This window comes from Abrus precatorius, unplaced genomic scaffold, assembly GCF_003935025.1.
Source record: "Abrus precatorius isolate BTA unplaced genomic scaffold, Abrus_2018 Scaffold10, whole genome shotgun sequence".
Classification (NCBI taxonomy): domain Eukaryota; kingdom Viridiplantae; phylum Streptophyta; class Magnoliopsida; order Fabales; family Fabaceae; genus Abrus; species Abrus precatorius.
In genome coordinates, this window is record NW_020874292.1 from 35,728,698 (window position 1) to 35,744,309 (window position 15,612).

Here is a 15,612-nt window from a genome sequence, read left to right on the forward strand (position 1 = left end):
ATCTAATAATAAATAAATTCATTTTTAATAAAAATATATATATTATATTTATACATAGATATAGATACATATCTGTGCATATAAAGAGTTACGTATAATGCATTATGAAAATAAATTTAAAAAAAATCTAAATTTGTTTGCAATTATTATCGCAACAAAATTTTCTTCTAATCACTTAAATTTCTCCTTTTTTATTTTTCTTAATTCTATATTATTATAAGATTAATTATGTATAATATAAAATATTTTTTAAAAGTATATTATAAATTTATAATATATAATTAATTTGTTTTACAGATTAGTTGCATCTAAAATTTATTTAAATTTAAATTCTCATAGTTATTTTGTTTTAATAATTGTTTCGCATATATACAAAATAAAAGAAAGAATAGGTGTACTTTATATTTATGTTATGACCCAATTACGGAAATAAGGAATTGACAAAAATGGCCGAATCATGCTATAAATTCACCTCCCATTTTTACTTCTTTTGTCGCTTAAAATCATTCCCTTCTCTTTCTTTCTCTCTTTCTTTGCTTACCTATAAAACAAATATACACAGAAACAGATTACCGCCATTAATGGAGTCTGCGAATTATTTGAGGCTGCCACTCTCTGAAAATTCAAAGCAGAATGAAGAGAGAGAACACAAGGTTGCAACCATGACCAGAAAAGGAGTCTACACTGCTTTATCTTATATGGCCTCTTCGGGTTTGTTTTTCATTTTTCACTTCTTTAACAATATCATATTCTGTGTTTATGTAAATTACTATTTCATTTTTTTTAATATATATCGATCATATAACGATATTTTAAAATAATTATATTATGTACATGATAATAAATGGATATTTTTTTTTATAAAATTTAAATATAAATTTAATATATTAATATTATTAAATACTATACTTTTAATTTATTATTTATTACTTTTTTATTATTTATAATATTATGCAAATTAAAAAATATCATATAAAACATGTAGTTTGCTTACTCTGTTGTGATTCAATTTGATGTAAACACTGTGCACGGAAAATGGTTGAATTTAAAAAACATAAGATATTTTGTTTTACTGTTAAGAATATAATTCTTGCACTTTTAAATAAAAAACACATTCTAATAAAAAATTATGATTATATTTAAATTTTTTATATTTTTTTTATTATATTAAATAATTCAAAATTAATTTTATTCAAATTTAAACATTTGTGTCATGTTAACCCACTGAATGTCATATATATTGTTTCAGTGCTCGAGTATGCAAAATACAATGGGAAATAAGTCAAAAAAATATGTCCAAATGGAATTAACATAAAATTTGGATCTTGAAAGGTTTTGATTATAAAGAAATAGATTAGGTTTAGGGTTCGTTGTTTTGTTAATTAAAAAAAAATCATGATTAATATATATATATATATATAATATCGTATTGCATCATTAAATAATATGATAGGATCTAAATCTTATACAAAATAGTGTTTTGAAAGATGAAATAGTTTACAAGTTAATGACTTGTTAAGGTAAACTTATTATTTTTAGGGACTAATTTGCAGAAACACTTAGCAGTACAGGGTACTACGTAAATTATCACTTTTACGAATCAAATTGTATATTAACTAATATATTGAAGATAAGCAGGTGAATAGGAAAATGTTTGAGGAAGAAGAAGCACTGTTGCCACCTGTTAATTTGTTAAAATACAAACAGTAGATAATTTGTCTTCTTTTAGGATGTGATCCATAAACTGTTAAGAACATGCGATAAAAAGTAAACAGTGCGAGGAATGAAGTCGTATCATGGTAACTGAGTGCTCCATTAATTAAGATTTACAAGTGTCAACTTCACGAATACAAAGATCAGGCCCTAGCATTATCCAAAGGTGTTTCATTCATACAGAACTTGATTGGATTATGAGGTTTAAGGGTTTACTTCTCCCTAGGCTTCATATTGCATCCGTCCTTTCCCTTTTTGAGGTGACCCTATGGGGTCTATTGTTGTCGCGCGTGCACATATTAAGGGTAAGTGACTGTGCCTTTGTTTTTGCTTCGGGATGACATGCAGTGCTATGGCACAGTGGCTACATGTGAGTGTGGTGCCTTATTAAAAAGATAATGATATATCATAAAACGAAAATGACTGTTTGATATCTGTTAAACTGGTCCAAGAAAGAAAAAATGAGAAATGAGAGAGAGAGAGAGAGAGAGAGAGAGAGAGTATGAAAGGTATGAGAAAATAAATAAAAAATAAAAAATGGATGTGAGAGTGTAATAGTTGATCTTAAAATGTGTCCATCCAGAAATTATATTTTAAAACTGATCAATAACTTCTGTAACGTAGAAAAATATAGAAAGAGAAGGGAGAATACTTGAGTAGTCAGATGTTATAAGATGTTTAGAAAGCACTAACATAGTTTAGGGACAATGCATCCCCGAAGCAATTTCATTTACAGTTAGTTTTAGTTTCACATTCTTTCAATTTTCCAATAACACTGGCATTTTTCTTAGAGGGAGGTGTTGATTTGTTTGTCAATCTTCTATCTATTATGAGATTTTTTAGGTTAATTATAGGCTTAAGATTAATAAGACAAAAAGTGGTTAGGAGGGGAGAGACTGTTGCAAAGATCAACTTATTAGTTGGAAGATTGTTCTTGGTAAATGGTGTCCAATAGATTCTTGCTTTGGCAACTAAGTGGGTCGCCGGGAATATTGCCTTGTCAGCTTAGTGGCTTTGGCATCTTCAATTACTTTACAGTCTTCTTCAACGCTCTCTCACATACATCTTATATTCCTCCTAAGGTCAATTTTTTTTTGTCCTTCTTTTAACTTGATCCCACCGCTTTGTTTCACACCACGTGTATAATGTGCTATTCTAGTTCGTAAACGGATACGCTCATACAATTAAAATGTTTTGTTATCGCATGAATAATAGATAATAAAATTTTATTAGAAAGAGAAGTATTTATTATATTTTTATAATTTTAATACAATAATTATACATTTTTTTTATAAAATTTTTTATTTATAAATATTTAAACTGGACCCTTAGAGTTAAGATTAACAAAACTTAAAATTAAAATTTTCCCGCCTTCCCTCAAATCTAATTACCTAGTATTTCCTCTTAAAAACTTCTAGTTCCATCATTAATTATACAAACATTTTAGGACAAATACATATGTAAAAAGCATCTCAATATCCTGTTCGGTTGAAAACACGCCAAAATGTGGCATTAATGTTTGTTTGATACGAGAAAATAAATGGTGCTAGAAATACAACTCCACAAATAGAAATTGAAAGCTTCAAACAACTAAATAACATCAAACGTTAAATTCAGGAAACCCAAAAAAGATTAGGAAACAAAAAAATAATGAATAATCCGTCCAAAGGAAAACCAAAATAAAAACACCAAAGAATTTAAACCACACAGCCGCAAGAGCAGAGCCAAACAGAGGCAATGCTGCCTGAATTCTGGCAGTTGGCATGTAGCATTGCGTTTCTAGTTTTTACTAAAATTTCATCGTCACAACTTTAATTTCATAGAGGCTTTATACTTTAATCTCTAACTTTTTCGTTGATAATTGTCCATCTTCACGGCAGCTTTGCCTTTTCTGGTCTTTCACTAATTTGTGTTACAATATTGTAAAATAACTGATGTTTATTATTTAGGATACATGCCTAGTTGACTTTTCCTGTTTAGATATCTTCGTTAATTGTTCCAGTTGCATGTGGTATCATTGTAACATTGATGTTTATAATTGATTCTTCTTGTACAGTTCTCTTGGTCATGTTCAATAAAGCAGCTCTCTCCTCTTACAATTTCCCATTTGCAAATGTCATCACACTTACTCAGGTAGTTCAATTTTCAAGATGATTTTTTACTCTCCTTAAGCACTTACCTTTATTTTATTGCATTTTATTAATGACCTAGTTTATTCCACATATATACACACAAACACAAGTATGATACGCATTTCATCACTTGCCAGATGCATAAAGTTTTACATTTTTTCAATAGATCATTATTTGTCATGCTGAAAAATTATGTATCATGTGGTTTCAGATGGTGTGTGCATTTATTATTCTCTTTGTGCTGAAATTCTTGAAGATAATTTCTTTCACGACTGGTGAATCGAAGAGCAGTTCTAACAATCCAGTAATATTTGTGTCCTATAGGACATTAGCTCAAACACTTCCTCTTGCTTTAACATATTTACTATATATGGTAAGTATCTGCAAACATTTTCAACCTTTTCCCTAAACAAAGAGAAGGAGATGAGTTTTTTCCAACCATTTTCTATACCTTTTTTGGTAAAAGGTAGTGACCATGGAGGCAGTTCGTGGCATAAATATTCCCATGTACACTACCCTTAGGCGAACAACTGTGGCCTTCGCAATGATCATGGAATATTTCCTGTCAGGGAAGAAACATTCAAGTTTTGTTATTGGAAGGTATGGCATGGCACTCTCACTATTCTTCCATCAAATGTTTGTTCTTGCCTACCTGGATCATTCATGATAATGAAGCCATGAAAATGGTTGTTTTGTTTGTTATATACTGTCCTATTTATCACTGAGAGATATCCAGAAAGAGATATACATTTAGGGTATCTTCTCAGATTGAGGTTTTGTATAGAAATAAAAGGGAGGCTAAAGTTTTCATTTTCAATAATTATTTTCTATTTATATATTTATTTTAATAAACATTAAAAAACTTTTTAACTTTAAAATAAATATTTATTTCTCTTTTCTTTCAAAATTTTGCTCCCTAAATACCTTCAAAGGAGGAACGAAAAATTGAACAAATCTCGATATGCATAGTACAACTAAATTACATTATATTTTTTTTATAAGAATTTTGAGTCTATATATTTAATTCTTCATAAAATAAAAAAAAGATTGAGGATGGAGGGGTCATAACCCATGCTTGTTCCTCCCTAGATTCCACCCTTCTATCTATACATATTATCTCAATTAATAAGGAGATGGGCACTATAATGAGGACAAAATCATAATTTGAGTAAGTGACTTTGTTGTGGCCTTGAGGCTTTAAATTTTTCCTACATTTGATCTATGTATCGGAGTAGTTCAGTTCTCTGTAGCCATTCAGTTATTGAGCGATTGTGCTGCATTGATTACTTTGCCTAACGGACTAAATGATTTATCAGTGTTGGGGTAGTGATAGCTGGCGCTCTGGTTGCTGGAGCTCGGGATTTTTCATTTGATTCGTATGGCTATTCAGTTGTATTCGTAGAAAACATGTGTAAGGCGGTGTACCTCGCTTCTGTTTCTCGTATCGGTAAGATGCTCATTATTTTGTTTTGTCTCATTCTTTTTAATGATTTTAGGAATTCTTCAACGAATTTTGATATATTAATAACTTTGCATAGGTAAATCCACCGGCCTTAATGTTTTTGGTCTTGTATGGTGCAACGGTAAGATGTACTGATCGTGGAGTTTTGTTTAATGTCCGATTTCACTAGTAGTTCTGTGCATAATAATTGCAATCATCTTAACTCATTCTTTTATTTATTTAGTGGTGATTTGTGGACCAATCTTGTTTCTCTGGTCGTTACTCAGAGGAGACCTCCGAACAACCCTGAATTTCCCATATTTGTTCTACACTGGATTTCAGGTGCATTTTGTAGTCACGGTTAATTAGTCAGATTCATAAAAATTCTTGTCTAGCATAATCTATCTTAGTATTTTAATTTTTCTATCTAAAACTACACTTATATGATACATTATTTCTGGTAAATTTATGTATTTATAGAGCCCAGATCACGCTAAGTTGTCTCGTTGAGTGCATTGACGACATTTAAGAATTTCCAATCATTTTCATGTGGCTTCAAAGTTGCCAATTACCACAATGCCCTGATGCATTTTATAATTATTTACTATTCGTCAGTTCTTCAATGCGTGTCATGCATTTTCAGAATATACAGTCATAATTATATCCAGTCAATTGACAATTTGGAGGCACTATGTATGATTTGCTGTATTGGAATCTTGGGCAGGTGGTGATGTTTCTTTCCTGTGTTTTGACCTTCTTTATGAACTACATTGTTGTTTTAAATACAACGGTCAACTCCGCACTTACACAGGCAATCTGTGGTAATTTAAAGGTTAGTTTTGTCTTCGCATTTTCTGTTCACTTCACTACAAATTTGTCCCCACTTTTATATGCCCGTGGAGTTGCGAGGGAGTAGGTTGAATTTGGGGATTGGTCGTCCAATGGCTTAAATAGGAAGGGTTGGAAGGTGCTATGGGCTTAAGCTATTGGCACAAACTTCCTATTCATATAGACATTCTTAAATTATCAACTTCCTTCAGATTTTGCTGACTCCACTGACCCTTAGTTTACAAGTTAAAACAATTGTTTGTCGCAAATTGTGGTGCTTCTCAAGATTTCATGAAATTTAATATTTCTTGATCTGTCTTCTTGTTCAGGACGTTTTTACTAGTGGTTTCGGTTGGTTATTATTTGGTGGACTTCCATATGATTTGGTAAGGACAAATTCCTTTGGAATCTTGAGTTATTGATTGGTTCCCGATTTCACTGTTTCTAAACCTTTGTCTTTTTTTTTTTGTTCACAGTTCAATGTTCTTGGACAATCACTTGGCTTCCTTGGGTCCTGTTTGTATGCCTATTGTAAACTCCAAGGAATATGAGAATGGCCTTTCATGTTTTGACATAGTTAGGCCACTGCGCTGATTTGGTTTGCAGGCTCACTTTGAGTGGATATTTCACTTAGAAACATCACAACAAATAACCATTGTCTAGCAGTGTCCCTACGACTTTTTTCACCTTCTACAGTCATAAGATTTTCAATTTCTCTTTATAAAACAAGTTTACAATATATTATAGGTTTTGTCAACACGCTATACCTTAATGAACGATAATACAAATTAATTGCTAAATTGAAAATATTTAACAAATGTAATTATGGTCAACTAATAAATGAATAAATACTTTGCTTCGTTAATTGGTTTTTTAAAAGTCGTTTACAAAACCCTAAAGCATATTAGATGTAAAAAGCTTTCATGGCATTGGCAGGGTAGATTAGTGCGAGTATGCGGAACAAAAGTTGGGTATAAAACCCCTTCGCTTAAGTTCTACATTTGAAACGTGACAGGATAAAAGTTGGTTGGCAAGAATAGGATAGTATTATATTTAGTTGTTTTAAAATAAAATATTAAATATATTATATTATTTTATTTTATCTATTTTTAATTCAATATTTTTAGATAATAAAATTTATATCCTATTATGTTGTATTATCCTATCTATCAAATACGCATATTATATATATATATATATATATATATATATATTAAATGTATTTTAGGTTAAATAAAGATTAAATTATCATTTTTCTTAAAATATATAAATTACAAAGTTCTCTTCTATTTTATTTTTCATATTATGTCTTCTTTAATTTAAAAAAATTACACTCGTTCTAATGAGAGATATACATGTTTTATCCCTGTAGTTTTATTTTCCTGACCGGTGTGAATGGAGATCAGTATAAGTTATATGTTAGAATTAATGTAATGTTCAATTAATGATAATGACTTATTTGATTTCATAGAGTTCAAAATTTATTTCTATTAATTTTATCATAAAATGTTTTTATGTGCATAAAAATCGCTCCTCCTACTTTAAATATTAGTAAGAAAATTTGACTAGAATAATTTTCTTCTTATGACGGTATGATAATTTAGTATATATGCACATTTTATTATTATCTAATTTTTTTTATATTACATGACATAATAGTTTTATTATTATCTACAATAAAGATAAAATTATAAATCTAATTTTTCAAATTTATATGTACTATTATATCAATCTTTCAAAAGTTTTGCTATTAAATAAGTACTTTTTAAATTATTACTTGTTATCTCTTAAAGACTTAGTGCATGTTTAAAAAATAAATAAAATTATGTTAAACTACATTTTGACATAAAAATTATAACTTATAACATTGAAATAGATTTACATTTTAGTAAATTTGATGCAAATTTAAATATACTATTAATTAACACCAAAATTAATTTTTTTTACCATTTCAATTTCTTACAAGAAATATTTTATTGAAATTTTTTATTTTTTTAATTATTTAATATATATAAATTTAAAACCTAAAAAAATTACAATATTGAAGATAATAATTTGGTAATAATTTATCATTTTTGTATGGTGCAATTTTAGATTTTGAAGAGATGAATTTAGCAATAGGTGATCAATTTTTAAGGATTAATTTAGAGATCAAATTAAAAATAATAACAAGTTAACGATTTACGATTTTAGAAACTAATCAATCATTTTTAAAATAAATGATAAAGTAAAATATAAACTATTGTTAAAATAATTACAAAGAAATAAATAATTGATAAAACTATACTTAAATAGAAAGAGGCTGTGTTAAAAAATTATGGATTTGAGGTTTCTTTATGTCATGCCTTGACTGGTGCATTGTTAAGTTATATATAAATTTTTTTTTTAACTTAATAAGTTTATTAAGAGGCAAGCATAAAAATAATAAATATTTTCAACAATGAACATGTAATATTTATAGTAATATTTATCACAACTTTAACTGATTGGTGCACAATTTGTTGAAACCCTTTTATTCTAATAGTGAGATTAACAAGTGTTAGGTCTCTAAACCTTCTTTTAACCAAATATGCATCAACTAGTGTAGTTGTCGATCTATATCTACCACAATAATAGTTATTACCTTGTTTGTAACACTTAGAAGTAAGATTTTGAGCACTATTAAGGACAACAAATATTTTAGTTTTAGATGACATGTTCACCTTAAAAAATTAGTAATCATTAAAAGTTATATAAGTACAACAGATAACACATTTTTGTCAAAACTCATAATTAAATCTACGATCGTCGCATGAGTAAGTTACTTGGAAACATCTCTTGAATGAAGTTGACGTTTTCTAATTATAAGATGTCATTAAAATTATATAAAAATAAATATAGTAAGTAAAAACAAAATATAGATAGATTAAAAATACCGGTAAGTGATGAAAATAAGCCTAGACTTTTAACTACAAAACGATAAAAAAATATATATATATTTTATGGCTTTGTTAGGTTTTAACTCTTAAAACTGATTTTAAATATGAAAAAATTATAATTTTTTTTATTAAAAATGTTGTATAAATTTATACTTTTAAATAGAATAAATAAATTGTTTTTAAAAAAAATTATTTTTAGTTAAATTAAATTAATTTTAAGAGGTAAATTTAATATTTTTCTAATATTTTATGCATACAGTAGAGTTATTATTGTGTTGAATCGAATTACACATTTTGCTTTCTAGAATAAATAAAATATGTTATCATTGATAATGCATATGAAAATTTTTGTGTAAAAAGAAAAAATAGAATAAATACAAATATTTAATTATATTTAAAACCATGGGTAACTCTGATAATTTGTGTTTTTTGGTCTGGTATAAAAACTAGGACAGAGACATCATTGGGCTCAAAATTTTCCTAGGAAACTAATAAAAGAGAAGCATACAAGTCAAGGACGCATGGAGTGGGCCCTCTAGAGGACCCCAAAAAAAAAACCACGTCGATGACTTTCTCTATTTATAAGGGTTGAGAAGAGAAATCGTAAACCTAAAAAATCCAACAGAATGAAAAGCTTTATAATTGTTTGATCGTGAAATGAAAAGTTTTATAAAAAATAAAAAGAAATACAAATAATAATAATGGACCTGAGAGTCCAAAAGGAATTCCCTGTTTTAAAATCTTATCTGGCAAACCAACCAGTCCCAAGTCCCAACCATCGTCTCATTCAAAAATCTAAAATAAGGTCCAATTACCTTCGGGTTGGTTTCCAAGCCCAAATTCCTCTCTCTCTCTCTCTCTCTCTGTTCTGCAAAACCCTAGATCTCGCTCCGTCAAGCCCTGAAGCTCGGTTTCCGGGCTTCCGATTCCAGCGCCGTCCATCGGCGTCTTCAATCGTTTCTTTTCCACTGTCACAGCTGGTAAAATCCTTGTCTATAACCCTGACCTCTCACCTTATTGATTCTCTTTCTATCATTCAAAATCGAATAAAATAAAATATAAGTATGAACGAACCGTAGTGGTGGAGCTTCTTGAATATAATTAGTTCCTTAATTACGTGGTTCGGATGTTGTAGTTATCCATAGGTTTTGTGTAACGTGAGATAATCATCAAAGTTGGCAAGTCGATCTCTGGGTTTTTTTCTTTTTATATATATATATATATATTTATTTTTATTTTTATTTTTTGAATTTTATCTTTTAATTTTGCTTTTTCTGTTCTACCGGCAAACATACTGAAGAACTGGTGGTTTCGTAGTTTTGATGTGCGGGCTCTGGTGGTAGTGCTGGTAAATTGTTGGGTATTGTTATCGTTATTAGCAAATTACATCTCAGGCAATTCGCATTTTTCTTTTATATCATGTGAAATTGTGATAAATATAAAATGTTTGAATTGTTTTTAATATTCTAAAGAAAGAATGGAAAAGAGGGAGAAAAGATAACGAAAACAGTTTTTTAATAAACAAGATCATAATAGCAATATATAATGATATATTTTTGTGTCGTAAGAGAAAAAAAATAGCTTCTTTTATTATGTAGTATAGATAGATTTATTTTTTTTTGGGTCGTAAGAGATTATTTTGCGTTTTTTTGGTCACATATGAGATAGATTATTTTCAAGTGCTATTGTTTAGATTGAGCTTGGGCCGACCCAACCCATTTGATGGCCCCCTGATTCTTTGGGTACGTAGGCGGTGCGAGGCTTTGTGGCCCTAGTGGAGTAGATATGCATGTGGACTTTATATATATATATATATATATATTATGCATGTATGTATGTTCGTGTCTGTTTGAATCCTTTGTATTTTGCATTGATACCTGTATGAAGAAATACGTGTTTTCTTCCTTTCTGTAGCATTTTATCTGTAATATATTTAGATACGAAAATATTTCTTGATTGTAATTCACCAAATTTGGTATCTTTTTCTTCCAGGTGCGAGACAGGATGGTTGCTACCCTTGAAGAAGACAAAGTGGCTCCTGATATGAAAAAGGGTTCAGTTGGTACCGATGCTCAACCTAACAATGATATAGCAAAGTCTGAAACGGTGGTAGACTGTAGTATGGAGATGTCTGAGTCTGAGGCCAACAGAGATCTGTCCAATTTGGAAACACTTCCTAACAAGGAAGTTTCTGCTTCTGAAGCACTGGCTCCCATTGGTGAAGCAGCAGCATTACCCAACCAAAATTTGAGCAACTCCCAAGAACCTGCGAACAACCATTCAGAGAATTTTGAATCCCTAACCAGCAACCAGCTGGACAACGCTAATGCCTCTCAGAACAGTCAGCCAGGTAATTCTGAAGCACCATCTGACGGTCAATTGGTTAGTTCTGAAGTTCCTCTTGATGGGAAGGCTTCTCAGCCCAGCAACCAGTTGGTGAATTCTGAGGCACTGCCAAACCATAACGTGGGTAATTCTGAAATACAGACTTGTAATGACATTGTTGTATCTGAAATACAGCACAGCAATGAGGTGCTTAATTCTGCAACAGCGCAATGCAACGAGGTGATTATGTCTGAAACACAGGAAAGCAATGAGGTGGTCATGTTTGAGACACATTCCAGCTATGAGGCCGACATGCCTAAAACTCAGACATGCAATGATGCAGTCATGTCTGAAGCTCTGGCTGAAAATGAGTTGTGCAATCCCACTATAGATCCCAACAATCAGCTCTCCAATTCTGAAACTGTTCATGTTAATCAGTTCAGACATATCCATATGATTCCTGAAGATCAGCTGCCTCAACCTGAATCGCTGCCTCATTCAGAAGCGGTACCCACTTCTGAATCACTGGCAGATACCCATCTCACAGACATCAAATTAATATCTCATAGTCATCTGACCCATTATGAAACACTGCCCAACAATCATCTGAACCATTCTGAGGCACTATCCCACAATCAGCTATCTAACTCTGAAGCACTGTCTCATGATCAGCTAGCCAATTCCCAAATGATGTCTATGTCTCATTATGAGCTGGAAAATAGTGAAACAATGCACAACAATCAGATAGTCAATTCTCAAGCACACTATGAACTAGCAATTTCTCATGCAATACCCAGCTATGAAATAATAAATGCTCAGACACTGCTGAACAATGATGAACATATCCCTGAAACACAGCCAAGTAAGCGGAGAAAAAAAAAGTCTATAGTCTGGGAATACTTCACGATAGAAACAGTTAGTCCTGGATGTAGGAGAGCACGCTGCAAGCAATGCGATCAAACTTTTGCCTATAGTACAGGTTCAAAAGTTGCTGGCACCAGTCATCTCAAACGCCACATTGCAAAGGGGACCTGCTCAGCTCTTCTACGCAGCCATGAGCATAATCAATTTTCCCTATATACTTCACGATCTAGGGGAAGTGGGGCTGGCAATGTTAGCGATGCACCTAAACGACGATATAGATCCCCTAGCACACCTTTCATCATTTTTGATCAAGATCAATGCCGCCATGAGATTGCTAGGATGATCATTATGCATGATTACCCCCTTCACATGGTTGAGCATCCAGGATTTGTTGCATTTGTCCAAAATCTGCAGCCCCAATTCAAAATGGTGACCTTTAACACTGTCCAAGGAGATTGTGTGGCAACTTACCTGATGGAAAAGCAAAGTCTTTTGAAGTATGTAGAGGGATTACCTGGACGAGTTTGTTTGACACTGGACATCTGGACATCAAGTCAATCTTTAGGTTACATATATATTACAGGACATTTTGTTGATCATGATTGGAAGTTGCAGAGGAGAATTCTCAATGTTGTAATGGAACCATACCCTGATTCGGATTCTGCAATCAGCCATGCTGTAGCTGTTTGCCTTTCTGATTGGGGGTTGGAGGGTAGGCTGTTTTCTGTCACTTGTAATCTGGCATTGAGTAATGTTTCCCTTGAAAATCTAAGACCTTTACTCTCTGTAAAGAATCCACTTATCCTCAATGGTCAGTTTCTAGTTGGTAATTGCATTGCCCGTACATTAAGCAGTGTTGCAAATGATTTGTTGGGTTCGGCACAAGACTTGATCAATAAAATCCGCGATAATGTAAAATATGTGAAGACTTCAGAATCACACGAGGACAAATTCCTGGAGCTGAAGCAGCAGCTTCAGGTTCCCAGTGAAAGGAACCTTTCTATTGATGACCAAATTCAATGGAATACAACTTATCAAATGCTCTTGGCAGCTTCTGATCTAAAGGAAGTGTTTTCTTGTTTGGACACTTCCGATCCTGATTACAAGGGAGCCCCGTCTATGCAAGATTGGAAGTTGGTTGGGACCCTCTGTACCTACTTAAAGCCCCTTTATGATGCAGCAAGCATCCTTACCACAACAACTCATCCTACTGTTATTACCTTCTTTCATGAAGTTTGGAAACTGCAGTTAGATCTAGCTCGTGCAGTTGCAAGTGAAGACCCCTTCATTAGCAACCTTAACAAAATTACCCATGAAAAAATGGATAAGTACTGGAGTGATTGTAGCCTGGTTTTGGCACTTGCAGTAGTTATGGATCCCCGCTTCAAGATGAAGCTTGTTGAATTCAGTTTCACAAAAATCTACGGTGAGGATGCTCATTTGTATATCAAGACCGTTGACGATGGAATTCATGAGCTGTTTCATGAGTATGTGGCCCTTCCCCTGCCACTAACACCAGCATATGCCGAAGATGGAAGTGCTGGAAACCGTGGTAAGATGGAGGAATCCCCAGGAGGCACTGTGTTGTCAGATAATGGTCTTACAGATTTTGATGCCTACATTATGGAGACTACTAGCCAACAGATGAAATCAGAGCTTGATCAGTATCTTGAAGAATCACTGTTGCCACGCATTGCAGACTTTGATGTATTGGGCTGGTGGAAGCTAAACAAACTCAAGTATCCTACTCTTTCCAAGATGGCCCGGGATATATTGTCTATTCCAGTTTCCTCTGTTGCTCCTGACTCTGTGTTTTATTCAAAAAGCAAAGAGATGGATCAGTATCGGAGTTCCTTGCTGCCGGAGACAGTGGAGGCCCTTGTATGTGCCAAAGACTGGATGCAGTATGGAGTAGCCGAAGCTTCGAATGCGCTTGTGAAAATGGTATTCTAGATATAGATTTTTTAGGTGGTTGGACCCTGTATTATAGTAGGGTATATTGTTAGTGTTGTCAATTTGGATAATTGAAGGCGAATGTGTAGTTTACAGCGAAGCTTCACTTTTAGTCTAAAAGTCCTAGTGACTGGTCCTTTGGTTGATACACGATAACAATAATGTTAATGACGTCAATTCTAACAATAATTTCTGAATTTCCCTGCCGTATGATGAAAGGTGATGCGCGATGCTACCTTAATAAAGTATAATAACTGTACGTAATAGATAAATCGAATAGATGTATGCTTGCCAAGAAATAGGGTTTAGCATTCCTATAAATTTCACAAATAAATAAAACCAAGACAAATTCTTAAATCTATATACTTCTATACTTCCTTTGTAAAATAGAACCTTAATATAGCCACAAAATAAAAAGGATTTTTTTTTTCTCTCCTTCCAGATTAGTTAGTCCAATATGCTCAAAACAATAATTTGCTGCTCGGAATATCATATCTTTACAAGAGGAACCGCTAAGGATGAGAGGGTTACAATACAGATGATAGATGGAGCTCGAGCAACGAATCTTCACGTGAAAGGGAAATGTGACAAGAACGTCGGATGAAAAAATTGGGCGAGATAAAAGAGATAATGGTCAAGTGGAGAAAAACTGAAAAAAGAAGAAAATATTTCACATCCACCAAATCCAAATGGATGGAGAATTTCACAAAAGAGAAAATGCACGTTCATGAAGGTGGCGACAATAGAGTGTTAGGGGAAAGCCCCCTAATGTTAATTTAACCTAATTAGTATTGGTAGAAAATTGATTTGGACTGGTTTTTGCACTTGTTGGAACTTAAATTGGCTGAACAAGCATCAACAATTCAACATAACCGAAATGAATTTATTTTTGCACTCTAATATTTGTATTAGCAATTCTCCTGACAATGGAAGTGTTATGTGGCTGCATCTTCTCTGTGGGATCACCTATGTATTATGAATTGTTTGGTCCTAAGATTATGCTTTAATGCCTTGTCAACTTAAAGGTATTTGCATTGATCCTTTTTAAGTCATTTACCGAGTATATATAAATACAAGAGGAAGAGGAATTTTGAAGTTTCTTATAACCTATACAATAATATAATGATATATGTTGCTAAAAATAATACTGTTCTTTGATCTAAGAGATTTGACAACTGATCTTTACAATTAATGTTTCTATTTTCTAAACATTCTACATAACGCCACAAATATTAATATAATATTTAAAGTTAAAAAATTATATTAGCCACGTTAACATCTCGTGAAAAGAAATGAAATCTAAAATATAAAGAGATTCCTATGAAATTGAACAATTTGTATACATTAAATTCATTTTTAAACAATAATTTTGTCAATAATATACATCTCCATGCGTACGTGTTTACACCCACGCGCATGCATATATGCATTGGCCATT

At 32.0% G+C, this 15,612-nt stretch overlaps 2 protein-coding genes across 5 annotated transcripts; both read left to right on the top strand.

The window, feature by feature from the left end:
* Positions 1 to 581: 581 nt before the first annotated feature.
* LOC113852381 (nucleotide-sugar uncharacterized transporter 3-like) lies at positions 582 to 6,665 on the top strand. Its single transcript, XM_027482605.1, has 10 exons — positions 582 to 711; positions 3,770 to 3,846; positions 4,057 to 4,218; positions 4,312 to 4,445; positions 5,162 to 5,292; positions 5,384 to 5,428; positions 5,531 to 5,628; positions 6,011 to 6,118; positions 6,444 to 6,500; positions 6,591 to 6,665. The coding sequence occupies exons 1-10, from the start codon at positions 582 to 584 to the stop codon at positions 6,663 to 6,665; spliced, it is 1,017 nt and encodes a 338-aa protein (XP_027338406.1).
* A 3,036-nt stretch (positions 6,666 to 9,701) lies between these two features.
* LOC113869130 (zinc finger BED domain-containing protein DAYSLEEPER-like) lies at positions 9,702 to 15,217 on the top strand. Of its 4 annotated transcripts, none has more exons than XM_027505313.1 (3): positions 9,805 to 10,012; positions 11,025 to 13,739; positions 13,785 to 14,233. In XM_027505313.1, exons 2-3 carry the CDS (start codon positions 11,037 to 11,039, stop codon positions 14,172 to 14,174), a joined length of 3,093 nt encoding a protein of 1,030 aa, XP_027361114.1. In that variant the 5' UTR covers positions 9,805 to 10,012; positions 11,025 to 11,036; the 3' UTR covers positions 14,175 to 14,233. The 4 variants fall into 4 exon arrangements, with proteins under 4 accessions (XP_027361096.1, XP_027361114.1, XP_027361123.1 ...); XM_027505322.1 differs by having other exon boundaries at positions 9,852 to 10,012; positions 11,025 to 11,382; positions 11,553 to 14,355; XM_027505295.1 differs by having other exon boundaries at positions 9,702 to 10,012; positions 11,025 to 15,217.
* The last annotated feature ends 395 nt before the right edge of the window (positions 15,218 to 15,612 follow it).

Bases quoted from the DNA above. Each gene is read 5' to 3' on its own strand.
- LOC113852381 (XM_027482605.1), top strand. From the start codon at position 582: ATGGAGTCTGCGAATTATTTGAGGCTGCCACTCTCTGAAAATTCAAAG. The intron at 5,293-5,383 runs GTAAGATGCTCA...AACTTTGCATAG, and splicing joins CGCTTCTGTTTCTCGTATCG to GTAAATCCACCGGCCTTAAT. The intron at 5,429-5,530 runs GTAAGATGTACT...TTATTTATTTAG, and splicing joins TGGTCTTGTATGGTGCAACG to TGGTGATTTGTGGACCAATC.
- LOC113869130 (XM_027505295.1), top strand. From the start codon at position 9,734: ATGGACCTGAGAGTCCAAAAGGAATTCCCTGTTTTAAAATCTTATCTG. The intron at 10,013-11,024 runs GTAAAATCCTTG...TTTTTCTTCCAG, and splicing joins CTTTTCCACTGTCACAGCTG to GTGCGAGACAGGATGGTTGC.